At 54.4% G+C, this 15,405-nt stretch overlaps 1 protein-coding gene, 3 non-coding genes and 1 pseudogene across 4 annotated transcripts in view; 4 read left to right on the top strand and 1 right to left on the bottom strand.

Annotated features, from left to right (window-relative positions):
• Positions 1-1,673, top strand: part of LOC120375894 (zinc finger protein 883-like) — a gene marked incomplete at its 5' end in the record, with an annotated part of 252,699 nt that extends 251,026 nt beyond the window's left edge. The window contains 2 exons of the mRNA XM_039496912.1: positions 204-861; positions 1,662-1,673. Coding sequence (XP_039352846.1) covers positions 204-861; positions 1,662-1,673 — 670 coding nt within the window. The remainder of the gene's footprint in view (positions 1-203; positions 862-1,661) is intronic.
• LOC120375648 overlaps positions 1-15,405 on the bottom strand; it is a 310,655-nt pseudogene that overhangs the window by 275,275 nt on the left and 19,975 nt on the right.
• On the top strand, positions 8,027-8,098 carry TRNAQ-CUG. The gene has a single exon. It is a non-coding gene; the product is annotated as a tRNA-Gln (tRNA).
• Positions 9,977-10,049, top strand: TRNAK-CUU. Its single transcript has one exon. It is a non-coding gene; the product is annotated as a tRNA-Lys (tRNA).
• On the top strand, positions 13,512-13,605 carry TRNAI-UAU. The gene is made up of 2 exons: positions 13,512-13,549; positions 13,570-13,605. It is a non-coding gene; the product is annotated as a tRNA-Ile (tRNA).

Raw genomic sequence — 15,405 nt, 5'->3', positions numbered from 1 at the left:
AGGAATATCCAAAGGGAATGTTTCCAGGAGTTGTGCGCTCCCAGAAAGAACAAAAGCCTGTGAGTCTCAGCAGAGGCCAGAGGAAAACTTCAGTAGCCTCTCAGACCTTATTACACGAGAGCATCAACTTGGAAGAGACACGTTACACATGGCATGAGTGTGGGAAAAGCTTCAATGAGAGCTCAGACCTTCTCACACATCAGAGAATTCACAGGGGAGAAGCCCTACATGTGCTCTGAGTGCGGGAAAAGCTTCAGTCAGAGCTCCAACCTTATCAGACATCGGACAATCCACATAGCAGAGACGCCCTACACATGCGCTCAGTGTGGGAAGAGTTTTAAGCAGAGCTCTGCCCTGATCACACATCAGAGAATCCACACGGGTAGGTGCCCTACACATGCTCTGAGTGTGGGGAACGCTTCAGTTATAGCTCAGCCCTCATCTCTCATCAGAGAATCCACAGTGGAGAGACGTCCTACACGTGCTCTGAGTGCGGGAAAAGCTTCAATCGGAGCTCACACCTTGTTAGACATAAGAAAATCCACATATGAGAGAATTGTAAGAAATACCTTGATTCCGGCTGGACAAAGATTGTTTTTTAAAAAATCACAATTGCGAATTCCCACAGAGCGACCTTTGCACCATGTTCACTGTGGTCTCTCAGCTCCCCTAGATGAGTTGCCTGCTTCTGCCTTTTGCAGCTCCCTGTTCTTTATTCCCCATCACTGTCCCAATCCCCCTGTTGTTCAATTGGTTAGGTCAGTATTTTTTCTAAAGGGCTGGGAAAACGAGTCCCTAGCAAATGGCTTGGAACTAAGCACGATACGCCTGCATTGGGCTTCCAAAGCAGTTGTGGCCCAGGCCCTGCAGGAGGGGACTCCTGAAGATATCGCCTTCCTAATCAGGTGCGTGTTGCCTATTATTTGGGAAATGCAATTCCTGTCTAGGTGGGGATGGGGAAAATGGAAGTGATGTCTCTGTTCTGCTCACCCCTGGGAGATGCTGCAAATATGCAGAAAATGAAATCCGTGTTGAATGTGACATAGCTGCAGAAAGAGACCTGTTTTCCATAGACACCTGACATTTGGTGTTTTACAAGGATTCTAAGCCGCACCTGAATTTAGTCCCTAATTTAAATCTGTGCCACCAGATTAAAGAAATGAAAGGGCATAGTTGGGGGAGTTGTACCTCACTATCGCTATTGATACGTTGTGTGGTTGGTGAAGAATTCTACACCAGAGATGTGTAAAATTACTCCAAGAAAGGTCAAAGATTTGACAAGAACTCAGGGAGAAACTGCAGATTTTGATTTTCACCCTAGAGATGGAAGCTATGGTGACCTGTGGCCCAGGTAAACTATTTTTAGAACGCTGTTCCCTAGTTAAGTGGCATTGGTCCCACTCGTAAAGGACGCCATGATTAAATTGGGAACAACTGTCTTTTACCATTTGGATCCAAAGTTTCATAAAGCACAGAGAGAAACAGCTGATTCCTTCCGAGCCATTCCATGCCTATGGGTCCCAGTCTGGCTGACTTGCTGGACAAGAAGCAGTTCCATGCTGGGCAAATGATGGTAGCCAATGAGGGAATGTATCAGATTCCAAGTTCAGACCGCAGGATACATGAATGCTGAGTCCTGACTCCGTGGTTTTGTCTCTTAGTTTTGCTATTAGGTCTTAAGCATTTGTGCCACTTCTCCACCTCCTGCTACTTTGAAAGATTAGAAAGTGTGGAAATAGAGCACAGGTGGTTTTCTCATGATGCAGCCTACCCACTAGCATGAGAGCTCTTCCACCCACACTTTTGGGAGAAGACCCAGGACGAAATGAACTCACAGAAATGGAAGGCTCCTAGGTTATTGTAGAATGTGATTTCACACAAAGCTCACTGGGTGGAAATGGGAATTAAGAGAAAACTGCCCTATAGGTTTATATTTTGTAATCTTTGAATAAGTTGTTAATGAAATTAAACATGAAGTTAATTAGTGTAAAGTAAGAGGCTGATTATGTGATAACTTTCAGTGTTACAATATAATTCAGGTTTTCTTCTAGTTCTCTCCCTGCCCCTCCTACTATATTGGAAATGGTGGCTAATCTTGAAAAGTAAAACCTCACTCCAAAGGAATTAGAGTGGGGGAACATGGGGAGAAATAGCATGTATGAAAATAGAGCCCCAGTGTAGACTGTAATTATTTCTATTTCAAATGGATTTTATTTTGATAAACTTTAAAATAATTTTTTTCAAGAGGAAAATTGCTTGAGTCAAGATGTGTAACCTTCTCCTGAGTTAGAGGGTAACAGCCCCAGAGTTCCCCAGTTCACTTGTTTGCTAAACAAAGACACATCGGGCAGGAGAGGTCAGAATTTAAAGTGGTGATGGATGCAGAATGATTGATTTTTGCAACCAGTTATTTTTATGAGTGCTGAGGCCCCTTTTCCTTTTGAGGAGGCAGCTGTTAGAGCCCAGCTGCTTAACCCTCAGGCCTGGCCATGGAAACCTCCCCGTAACTGGCCTTATGTGTCTTTCATGTTTGATACCTTTGGGGTTCGCACATCCACACGACATGCGGTTTACAACAGCAGATACTTTGAGAAAACTGCCGGGCTAAGTCGGGCTGTTCCAAACTGACGTTGGCCCAAACTCTGCCTCACTTCCTCTAGACTGGGTCATGTGACGAAGTCTCCATGGCAACTAATGGCCAGGCCCTTCCCCCCAGCAAGGGGATGCTAAAGATGTGGGAGAACAAAGAGGTCAGGTGACCTCCTGGCCTGGGAAGGAGACAGAGCCCAGAGAGGAGGGGCTGGAGGGGGGTTGGCAGTTTTGGAAGCTGGCTGGGAAATGGAGGGGAGCCCCCATGGGGCTCGGGCCTCCCAACGGGGCTGTGGCCTCCCTGGGGCCCCAGATGGACCTAACTAAAGGGAGTCCTGTTGTCTGTACCGGCAAGACCTGTTTTGGACTGTGTTCCTGTCATCTAAATAAACCTCTGTGTTACTGGCTGGCTGAGTGTCACGGCTGACTGCGCAGTGGGGGGGCAGGACCCTCTGGCTTCCCCAGGACCTCACCTAGGCGGACTCGCTGTGGGAAGCGCACGGAGGGGCAGAGGATGCTGAATGCTCCAAGGAGAGACCCAGGAGGTGAAGCCGTGTGAGCTTCTTGCCCTGCAGACAGTCTGCTCCAAGGGAGAGGAGGCTCCCTAGAGTCCTGCCTGACTTTGTGGGGAGCAGTTCCAGAGCATCGCCCGGGGACTCCGTGACACCCCTCACTCCCGACCCGTAGCCCCTGCTATCCCAGTCCTGACCTCCAGACTCACAGCTCTGTTGGTGCCCCTCACTCCCGACCCGCAGCCCCCTGCGCTCCCTCCAGCTCTGACGGTGCCCCTCACTCCCGACCCGCAGCCCCTGCCATCCCAGTCCTGACCTCCAGACTCACAGCTCTGCTGGTGCCCCTCACTCCCGACCCGCAGCCCCTGCTATCCCAGTCCTGACCTCCAGACTCACAGCTCTGCTGGTGCCCCTCACTCCCGACCCGCAGCCCCCTGCGCTCCCTCCAGCTCTGACGGTGCCCCTCACTCCTGACCCGCAGCCCCTGCCATCCCAGTCCTGACCTCCAGACTCACAGCTCTGCTGGTGCCCCTCACTCCCGACCCGCAGCCCCTGCCATCCCAGTCCTGACCTCCAGACTCACAGCTCTGCTGGTGCCCCTCACTCCCGACCCGCAGCCCCTGCCATCCCAGTCCTGACCTCCAGACTCACAGCTCTGCTGGTGCCCCTCACTCCCGACCCGCAGCCCCCTGCCCTCCCTCCAGCTCTGACGGTGCCCCTCACTCCCGACCCTCCGCCCCTGCTCTCCCACTCCGGACCTCCAGAGCCACAGCTCTGACGGGGCCCCTCACTCCCGACCCGCAGCCCCTGCCATCCCAGTCCTGACCTCCAGACTCACAGCTCTGCTGGTGCCCCTCACTCCCGACCCGCAGCCCCTGCCATCCCAGTCCTGACCTCCAGACTCACAGCTCTGCTGGTGCCACTCCCGACCCGCAGCCCCTGCCATCCCAGTCCTGACCTCCAGACTCACAGCTCTGTTGGTGCCCCTCACTCCTGACCCGCAGCCCCTGCTATCCCAGTCCTGACCTCCAGACCCACAGCTCTGCTGGTGCCCCTCACTCCCGACCCGCAGCCCCTGCCATCCCAGTCCTGACCTCCAGACTCACAGCTCTGCTGGTGCCCCTCACTCCCGACCCGCAGCCCCTGCCATCCCTGTCCTGACCTCCAGACTCACAGCTCTGCTGGTGCCCCTCACTCCTGACCCACAGCCCCTGCTATCCCAGTCCTGACCTGCAGACTCACAGCTCTGCTGGTGCCCCTCACTCCCGACCCGCAGCCCCTGCAATCCCAGTCCTGACCTCCAGACTCACAGCTCTGCTGGTGCCCCTCACTCCCGACCCGCAGCCCCTGCCATTCCAGTCCTGACCTCCAGACTCACAGCTCTGCTGGTGCCCCTCACTTCTGACCCACAGCCCCTGCTATCCCAGTCCTGATCTGCAGACTCACAGCTCTGCTGGTGCCCCTCACTCCCGACCCGCAGCCCCTGCCATCCCAGTCCTGACCTCCAGACTCACAGCTCCGCTGGTGCCCCTCACTCCCGACCCGCAGCCCCTGCCATCCTAGTCCTGACCTCCAGACTCACAGATCTGCTGGTGCCCCTCACTCCCGACCCGCAGCCCCTGCCATCCCAGTCCTGACCTCCAGACTCACAGATCTGCTGGTGCACCTCACTCCCGACCCGCAGCCCCTGCTATCCCAGTCCTGACCTCCAGACTCACAGCTCTGCTGGTGCCCCTCACTCCCGACCCGCAGCCCCCCGCGCTCCCTCCAGCATTGACGGTGCCCCTCACTCCCGACCCGCAGCCCCTGCCATTCCAGTCCTGACCTCCAGACTCACAGCTCTGCTGGTGCCCCTCACTCCTGACCCACAGCCCCTGCTATCCCAGTCCTGACCTGCAGACTCACAGCTCTGCTGGTGCCCCTCACTCCCGACCCGCAGCCCCTGCCATCTCAGTCCTGACCTCCAGACTCACAGCTCTGCTGGTGCCCCTCACCCCCGACCCACAGCCCCTGCCATCCCAGTCCTGACCTCCAGACTCACAGCTCTGCTGGTGCCCCTCACTCCTGACCCACAGCCCCTGCTATCCCAGTCCTGACCAGCAGACTCACAGCTCTGCTGGTGCCCCTCACTCCCGACCCGCAGCCCCTGCCATCCCAGTCCTGACCTCCAGACTCACAGCTCTGCTGGTGCCCCTCACTCCTGACCCGCAGCCCCTGCCATCCCAGTCCTGACCTCCAGACTCACAGCTCTGCTGGTGCTCCTCACTCCCGACCCGCAGCCCCTGCTATCCCAGTCCTGACCTCCAGACTCACAGCTCTGCTGGTGCCCCTCACTCCCGACCCGCAGCCCCAGCCGCTCCCTCCAGCTCGGCCGGGGCCCCTCGCACCCGACCCGCAGCCCCTGCCATTCCAGTCCTGACCTCCAGACTCACAGCTCTGCTGGTGCCCCTCACTCCCGACCCGCAGCCCCTGCCATACCAGTCCTGACCTCCAGACTCACAGCTCTGCTGGTGCCCCTCACTCCCGACCCGCAGCCCCTGCCTTCCCAGTCCTGACCTCCAGACTCTCAGCTCTGCTGGTGCTCCTCACTCCCGACCCGCAGCCCCTGCTATCCCAGTCCTGACCTCCAGACTCACAGCTCTGCTGGTGCCCCTCACTCCCGACCCGCAGCCCCCTGCGCTACCTCCAGCTCTGACGGTGCCCCTCACTCCCGACCCGCAGCCCCTGCCATTCCAGTCCTGACCTCCAGACTCACAGCTCTGCTGGTGCCCCTCACTCCCGACCCGCAGCCCCCTGCGCTCCCTCCAGCTCTGATGGTGCCCCTCACTCCCGACCAGCCCCTGCCATCCCATTCCTGACCTCCTGTGACGTTATGAATGTAATATAATATTTCATTGAAAGGTGACAGGGCCAGAAAGAGTTAATTAACTCACCTCACCCACTGACCTGACCCATGGGTGAACCTTAAGGACTGGTTAGGAAGATCTGTAAATGAACAGAGCTTTGAAATGCAAGTCTGCACTGTTAGAGGTAGAAGGGGAGATGTTTGCTCAGGGCTTGTGATGTCAGCAAACAAGTCTTGTCTATTGCTGTAGATTTAATTCAAAGATCAAAAAAGGAATATTAATATTTATGATGATACTTGAATGAAATAGTATTATTGTCTCTGTGTCTCTTTGAAGGTTGTACTAACCTGTGTCTGAACTGTTTAATGGGTAAATTACCCTGTGCTAATTGCCAGGATGTTTGGGAGAAGGAGTTAAGCCTATAGTTTTCTCAGGCTGAAAGGCTGCTGGAACTATATAAGAAGCCTGGGACATGATCCTGCTTCATCTCAGAACTGCTTTGGGTTTCAAGAGACGGAAACTTTAAGCCATAAGGATTGAGATCCCGAGTCACTGACTGGAGTCACCCTGAATATGGACATTGGACTATAATCTATGGACTATTTCTAAAAGGACTTTTGGCAACTACAAGCTCATCTGTGCTATGCATCTGAACCTCAAGAATTGAATTCAAGTCTGTCTGTATATTGATCTTTTAACCAACACTCTCTCTCTTTTCTTTTTTAATAAATTTTAGCTTAGTTAATAAGAATTGGCTATAGCGTGTATTTTGGGTAAGATCTACGTTATAATTGGACCTGGGTATGTGGCTGATCCTTTGGGATTGGAAGAACCTTTTCTTTTATATGATGAGATCAGATTTTCAGGAATCATCATCATATCTGATGTGTGTGTCTGGACGGAGGCCGGAGGCTGGGAACTGCGTTGTTTGGACTTCTGAGTAACCAGTGAGGTGCTACAGAAGCTGTGTTGTGCTGGTTGGTAAATCTAAGTACTGGAATAACCACCAATGTTTGGGGTTTGTCTGCCCCATTTTGTTTGCAGTTCACCCTGATTGAGTGACCTCAGCTGGCTCCCACAGGCAGCACCGTCACACTGCTCCTTTCTAGTCACACTTTCTACACATCTAACATTAGTGTATAATGTAATACAGATCTATCCCAACACCTGCCAGAGGTCTTCTGGTAAGGCGTATTCGGTGGCATGCCTGCCAGAGGTCCTCTGGTAAGGCGGATTCGGCAGCATGCCTGCGGGAGGTCCTCTGGTAACACGGATTCGGTGGCATGTCTGCGGGAGGTCCTCTGGTAAGGCGGATTCAGCAGCATGCCTGTGGGAGGTCTGCCGATCCTGTGCCTTCAGCGTACCACCACCGAATTGCTGCTGCAGCCGGGGCACTGGCAGAGCTCCCGCAGACATGCCGCCTAATCCGCATTACCAGGGGACCTCCTGCAGGCAGCCTGACTGCCACCCTCACAGCGACCAGCAGGCCACCCCCCCCCCCCGCCGCTTGCTGCGCTGGTGCCTGGAGCCACCCCTGTCCCTGACCCAGGGCAGAGGATATTGGAAGCTGAACATCCAAAGCTTGCAAGATAAAGGAGCAGGGGGCCGAGGCCTGGCGGTGTTGGCAGAAGGGGAAAGCATCAGAGGGTTCTGTGGTTACCAGGGGGATTGGTGGGAGTCGGTGAGGGAGGAGTTGGCGGCTTTGTTCTGGCAGTCGTGTGGGATTTCCACAAGACCATCCAGGCTGGGGAACCAGTCAGCGTGTGACTGTAGAACAGGATCAAGCGACAGCTGGCCGAGTTCCAGGAGATGAGGCTGCAGTTGGCTGATATGAGCGGGAGCACCGAGTGAAGGGAGGGGCGGCCTCCCCTGACATTTTTGCAGCCTGCAGGGAATGGAGACAAAGCAGGAGGATGCGGGGACTCAGGGCAGGACCCGCGGATCCAGCCGTGCAGGCCCATAGTCGCTGGAGGAGGAGAGAGAGTCCTGCGAGAGGAAGCCGCTGGTGGGAAGCAATAAGTGCAGAGTGGAAGCCAGCCAGCTGAGAGTCACAGGGGTCTAGAAAACAAAACAGCAGCAGGTCCCATGGTGTAATGGGCAGCACTCAGGACTCTGAATCCTGGAATCTGAGTTCAAATCTCAGTGGGGCCTCTGCCAGGTACGGTGGTTTGCTGTAAAGCCTTGGAGCCCAATGTGCTCGGTTACCCTCTTCCTGGCTGAACTAGAGTGATGTTTTGTTTCTCCTCCTCCTGGGTCACTGGTGCCCACTGGGAGATGGGTCTCTGGTCCAGCTGGGCCACCATAGGGCGGGGTCCTAGAACTTAACCGTCTGGCTAGAGATTCCTGCGGGTTGACCTGATGTTGGGTTTCTTTCTGCTTCACCTGATGCCCACAACTTTGGTCCCTGTCGCTGCAGCTCTTCCTCTTGCCCACATGGCATTTAAAGGAAGCAGTGCCGGGGCCAGGCTTCCCAGGCTGGAGCCCAGCACCTCTCCTCCTCTGGGCACCTGGAGCAGAGGCGGCTGGTGCTGATGGTTCCAAGGGAAGGCTTAAAAGCCACAGAGCAACTGAGGTCAGGGCCAGAGGAGGGCAGGACCATGCCTATGTGTGGCCTTCAGATGGGCACAAAAACACTCAGCCAGCCTGCTCCCTGCCATGCCAAACCCCCACTGAAGGCCACCCGCAGAGGAGCATGCGGGGCGGCTGCTGTCGCTCTGTGGCCAACACCAGAAGACGGTAGGAAAGCAGGGCCAGCCCCCCTGGTGGGGCCTCTGACCGTTCCCACTCCAGGTGCTCACTTTGGCAGTGGGGCAGGAGATTTTACCCCAAGAGGCTTTTCCCCAGCTGGCGAGAAGCAGAGAAAGACCCAGGCTCCAAAGACGCTGTGTAGCAAGTACCCTCCAGCACAGGGACAGGCGCACACGCTAGCCCGGGCAGCCGCCCATTTTCTTTGGCAAGTCAGGAATGGCAAAGGCGAGACTGGAAGCACCTGGGGCTCATGCCCCAGCCTTTGTGATGCCCAACCCCCAACTCCTTCCCAGGGCTCTAGCTGAAGGCAGAGCATTGGCCTGAGTGGCCAAGAAGAGGTTCCAGCCCTGAAGGGAGCAGGACTTGCAGCACAAAGTGAGCACAACCACGAGGGGACTCAACTCCTGAATCATCCGATCCACAAGGAGATGCCTTATCCTTTAGGCCACATGATGAGGGGGTCTAAACACTTCTTTGGAAAAGCCGGACACTGTGTTTCTCAGGTCATCTGCTGAGTGGGGCTGAGACGCTCTGGGCACAAGAATCCGAGTTCCCAGCGAGACGTGAGACTTAATTCTATGGGGCCGGGTGCAGGGCTTTGGCAGGGAGGCTCAGGCATGGGGGATTGGGGTGCAGCGGACAGGCCGGCTGTCTAGGTGCTTAGATTTAGTCTCACTGAGGAGGAGGAGGGGGAACCCTGCTGACAGGCAGTGGCTGTGCAGAAAAAGAGGAGGGGTTCCTGGGACTTTTTTTGCCTCTCGTTTGCCTGCCTGCTTGCTCTTGTGCTGAACGGTGAAGGAAAAGGATAAATGGACACAAATCAGATTTCAGGAATGGCAATATACAAAAACCTGTAGGAGAACACTTCAACCTCCCTGGCCACACAATAGCAGATCTTAAGGTGGCCATCCTGCAGCAAAAACTTCAGGACCAGACTTCAAAGAGAAACTGCTGAGCTCCAGTTCATCTGCAAATTTGACACCATCAGCTCAGGATTAAACAAAGACTGTGAATGGCTTGCCAATTACAGAACCAGTTTCTCCTCCCTTGGTTTTCACACCTCAACTGCTAGAACAGGGCCTCATCCTCCCTGATTGAACTAACCTCGTTATCTCTAGCTTGCTTCTTGCTTGCATATATAAACCTGCCCCTGGAAATTTCCACCACTTGCATCCGAAGAAGTGGGTATTCACCCACGAAAGCTCATGCTGCAAAATGTCTTAGTCTATAAGGTGCCACAGGATTCTTTATTGCTTTAACGGTGAAGATGTTTCTCACCAAGTCCAGGTAGCTCAGTTGGTTGAGCATCAGGCTCTTAATCTGAGGGTCCAGGGTTCAAGCCCCTGTCTGGGCGCTCAGCTTTTAAGTTGCCTTATGTGCCAGGACCCATATGCTGTTCACAGCCACACAGGGATTCCCAGAAGCTGTAGCCATTTCCTGGAAAGGTTCCTTTCCTTAGCAATCAGGAGAGAGGCCACATCGGCAGATGCAGAAAGCGCAGCCTCTGGCTGCCAGGAAGTGCTGTGGGGCCAGGTGCTGAGAAAGCCCAGAGGGGGAGCAGCAGAGATGGGGGAAGGAAGAGAGAGAAGCAGTGAGGAGAGAGTACAAGTGTAAGGAGAGTCTAATCTGGCTTATACACGACCCCAGTGGAATTGGCCAGCGGAAGGATCTGAGTCCCCACCCCCTTACCCAGAGGCTGCCTGACCTCAAGGACTCTCTTTCTACTCTCATGTATGGCAGAGACCTTGTATCCCTAACAAGGCTGGGCCCAGGATTCCTAGGGGGCTTGACCTCCAATCTTGCCATGATCACTTGAACGGGGGCTACAGTGTCCTCACTCTGGGGTACTCGCTCCGCTCTGGGCACTTCCCTGACCCACTCCTCATTGCATGTGCTTCAAGCAAACACCATTTGTTACCCAGCAATCAATGTAAAACATAAGGAAAGATGGGAAAGGAAAACACGTCACCCTGTTCTGTGGTGCAGGGAGATCACAACCAGCGTCTCTGGAGGGTCAGGGCAGGTCACAGTCTCTCCCTCACATGTCCCAGGCCTCCTCCCCAGGCCCTGGCTGTGCTGCAGGGACACCACGGGCTGGACACTTGCTCTGGCAGTGGCCACATGCTCTAGGTGACAGGCCCCTTGTTCCCAGTGTCAGCCCCCATGTAGGGGATATGATCCCCCCACCCCCAAAAGTCTGGCCTGCAAGATCTCTTGACTGGTGGCATCTCCTTGCACTGGGCCTTCTGCCCAGGGTCCCCCTCGCTCTCCCACGCTGCTCACTGCACCCACCTCCAGCCCCAGTGCTGCTGCGGCTCTGCCTCCAGCTCCCTGGGCTGTTCCTCTGGCTCCGCTTGCTGCAGCTCTTCTCCCCGCACAGATCTGCTCCCTGGGCAGCTTCTACGGCTCGTGCTGCTGCGGCTCGGCTCCTAGCACAGATCTGCTCTGGTTCTCCCCGGCTGGTGCAGCTCTGCTCCCCGGCTCTTCTCGGGCTCCTGCTCTCTCCTTAGCTCTGCCCCACTCTGGCCCAGGCAGTTCCAGCTCCCACGGAGGATGGGACCCCCTGGCCTGGTGACTCCCTCATTACACTGCCTGGCCTGTCAGTGCGGCTAACTTGGAGCTTTGTCCTCTCCCCATTGCCCCTGGGGACTGTCAGTCTCAGGGGCCTGATTTCCCATTGGCCCTTCCCCCTTCTACTGGGACTGGGAACTAGCCAACCAAAACCCCACTAAGTTTTAGTAAGGGGCCAACAGTCCCTTACACGAGCCAGCCCCGTGAGAGTCACCACTGTGCAGAGAAAGCAGTACAAGCTGGTCCCATGGTGTAACGGGCAGCACGCAGGACTCTGAATCTGGCAATTTGAGTTCAAATCTCAGTGGGACCTTGTGTTGGCTTGTGGTAAAGCCCTGGAGCTCACAGTGCTCAACTTCCCTGTCTCCAGCTGTGCAAAAGCAAATCTTTCCCCTCCTGCTGGGTGACTTGCCCACTGGAGCCAGGTCTGATGGCCAAAATTGGTTGGGGCTCTAGAACTTGTGACCCTGATGCCTGTGGTTTGACCAGGTGGTTGGGATTCTTGCTGCATCACATGAGGCCCACAAGTTTGGCCATTTTGCTTGTAGCCACATGTTACCTCTTGTCCACCTGGCACTTGAAGAAAGGAGGGCCAGGGCCAGGCTTCATAGTCAGGGCTAAGCAGGAGGGAGGCAGAGTCCCAGGCTGGAGCCCAGCACCTCTCCTCCTCTGGGCACCTGGAGCAGAGGCAGCTGGTGCTGACAGCTCCAAGGGAAGGCTTAAAAGCCACAGAGCAACCGAGGGCAGGGCCAGAGGAGGGCAGGACCATGCCTATGCGTGGCCAGCCTGCTCCCTGGCATGCCGAACCCCCACTGAAGGCCACCCACAGACCAGCATTCGTTCAGCGGCCAGCATCACAAGGCGGTAGGAAAGCAGGGCCAGCCCCTGAGTGGGGCCTCTGACCGTTCCCACTCAAGGGGCTCCTTTTGGCGGTGGGGCAGGAGATATTTCCCCCAAGAGGCTTTTTCCCAGCTGCTGAGAAGCACAGAAGTACACAGTGTTTGCTCTTGCGGTGAAAGGGCTTAATACATTTAGCCGGCCTGGCTAGCTCAGCTGGCAGCACCTCTGGCTCTAACTCTGAAGGTTGAAGTTACAGTTCCCTGTCTGGGTGCTTGGGGCTCCTCTTCAACAATACAACACACAATCTGCTTAAGCCCCCACCCAGTAACCTGGGTAAACTAACCCTGGCCACTGGGTGCCTCTAAGAGGTGATACTTTCCCCACTCACAACCACTGAGTGCAGGAAAGAAACTTTAATAAAAAGGAGGATAATCACCTTGTATTAACTTGGGAAAACACCACAATCAGGATTCATAACACAACACTATGAGCAAAACACCCCCCCCCCCCAGTGCGCTGGGTAGTGGCCTTTTGCCTCGGGCTCTTAAATCCAGACCCCAGAAGCTCTGTGGATGTGCCCCTCCCTTCACTGCACCTCACCCACAGCTGCTGCCCTGGGTCAGTGAAAACCCAGAGTTCACCTCTCACCTCCTGGGAGGAAAGCCCCTTTCTCCCTCCGCTGTCTGGCCACATTGCCGGTCACTTGCCGTTCCACCCTGTCACCGCTCTGCTGGCCACCCTCTCTGCTCTGGGACGTCTTGTGGTCCCACCAGGAGCGGAACAGGCTTCCTAAAAGTAGTGGCCTCAGACCCCGAACAGTAGCCCCACCCCTGCCACTCAACTCCACGCCCCTGCCCCACCCCTCTCCCCAACGCTCCCCTCCTACGCTGCCTCTTACCCCCAGACCACGCCTCCCGCTCACTGCTCTCCACCCCCTCCCCACCCTCACTCGCCCTTACGGTCATTACAAAGTGGCAAGGCAGAGCCCTCCCATTTTTAAAAGTCCTGGGGTGTTGTTCCCCCCTGTTCAGGCACCCCTGGGGCCCTGCACTTCACACAGCTCTCCCTGATTTCAGCTGTTAGTGAGGGAGCCTCACTGCTAATGCAGACTGGGCAGTTTCTTGCATGAGAGACACTGTCCCAAAGCAGGACTAATGCTTAGAGCTGGTTATCAGTGATTTCAGATCCGTTGGTCTGCAGCAAGACTCTCCATTGAGTCTTAACCAGCTCTGTTATTACACAGGGAAGAACAAAAGGGTCAAATGGGGCCTGGAACCCTTAAGAAGAATCCACCCCACCGAGTACAACACTTGTCGCTACCGGCTCTCAGCTCCACTGAGAATGTTTTGGGGTCACTCCTTGCCTTTATCAGCCTAGGGAACTGGGAGAATCATACTGAACAGGTGCTCCAGTGGCGCAATTGGTTAGCGCACAGTACTTATAGGGCAGTGCTGAGAGGAGCTATGCTGAGGTTGTGAGTTCAAGCCTCACCTGGAGCACTGGTTTTCATTAACGAAGTGGTGTCACCCCCTCATTTGGCCTGTAGTCCAGCCCTGGGGACACTGAGGAGGGGCAGAGTCAAAAAGGCCCCCTTCACTTATTACCTCCTCTCTAGAGCGCAGGTGAGAATCTACAATCCTTTCTCCCCTCCAGCCCCTGGGCCAGGATCCCTCAAGGAGAGCCTGGAGTCCTGCCCCTGGCGTCTGTACTATTGACAAAGACAAAACACTCAAATCCCGCCTGGTGCGGGGAGCCAGGTTTGCTCTTCAAATTCTGTCGTTGGTACATTTCCAGGCCTGGGAATGTCCCACAACAGCATTTAATGGGAAGCTGCCTGCAGAACAGTGACACTGCACAGAGCTCCTGTGGAGGAGGGGTGGGAATTAGTAACATTTTGAGGATCGTTTGGGAAATGAGCCTTTGCTGACAAGGTTTGTCTCTGTTCATATTTCACCTTCAGGTGTTATGTTGAGGGATCTTTAGTGTAGTTTTGTGAGGTTAATAACTATCTCCTCAACTTTATTTACTCAACTTAAAAATTGGTGTCACTTGATTTTTGCATCTCCCTGTGAAAATACAACTGACGTGTGGCTTTCTACAGGGGCCATGATGTTATAGTTGGGGAATTCAGTCTCTGTACTTCTGGGGGGAGTGTTGCTTTTTTATAGCTGCCTCACGGCCAGGCACACTGGGCTGTTAGCTGCACCCACAGTCCTTGCCGGGGCCCCTGCTGAACCCTGGGGGCTGCACTGCCGTGCTGGGGTGACTCTGCAGGTGGAGAAGCCGCTGTGGAGCAATGTAGAGCAGGTGCAGGAAGGAGACGGGGTCACTTTTCACATTCTGAACTGCACAATTTTCCAAATTTGGGACTAGATTCATAGACTTAAGGTCAGAAGGGACCATTATGATCATCTAGTCTGACCTCCTGCACAATGCAGGCCACAGAATCTCACCCACCCACTCCTGTAACAAACCCCTAACCTATGTCTGAGTTATTGAAGTCCTCAAATCATGGCTTAAAGTCCTCAAGGTGCAGGGAATCCTCCAGAAAGTGACGTGCCCCATGCCGCAGAGTAAGTCGAATGTCCGAGAACAATTCTAGGGGAAGGTGAACACAGAGCAATGACACTGGAGATGCCCAGACCTCCAGTGGGGGCAGCGTGGAAATTAATAATGGGAAGATCATTTGCAAAATTGGTCGTCACTGACAAGATTTGTCTCTGTTCCTATTTCACGCTGTGGTGCTAGTTAGAGGAATCAATACAGATTTTTTACTATATTGATTAAACACTTAATTTTATTTAACCAAGCCAAAAACTTAGTGTCACTTATTTTTTCTCTCTCCTAGCAAGAATGAATTGAATTTTGTGACTTTCTGGAAAGTGCAGCGAGATTAATTGTGGGGAATTCAGTCTCTGTGGTTGTGAGCTGATGTTTTCCTCTCACAGGTCAGTGCCTGCATTGAAATACCAACAGGGATCTAAGGGCTGGTGTACGCTGAGCACTTAACTGGCAGAGCGACGTCTCTCAGGGTGTGACTCCCCCCCAAACCCATCTAGTTAAGGTGACCTAAGCCCTGGTTAGATAGTGCTAAAGAAAAGGAAGAATTGTTCTGTCCATGTAGCTATTACAGAGATGGGAAAACTCCTCCAGTCACTGTTTACTCCAAACTGCTATAGCGGTGCTACTGCAGTGTTTTAAGTGTAGACAGAGTGAAACTAGATCTGGCTCCAGTTTGCACTGTGGATGCTCAGGCACTAAGACTACAATACTAACAACACCAACACAGCACTTGCATA

The sequence above is a fragment of the Mauremys reevesii genome, linkage group 12 (genome assembly GCF_016161935.1).
Source record: "Mauremys reevesii isolate NIE-2019 linkage group 12, ASM1616193v1, whole genome shotgun sequence".
Classification (NCBI taxonomy): domain Eukaryota; kingdom Metazoa; phylum Chordata; order Testudines; family Geoemydidae; genus Mauremys; species Mauremys reevesii.
The sequence above is the reverse complement of the archived record's forward strand: the minus strand, read 5'-3'. Positions and strand labels throughout refer to the sequence as shown.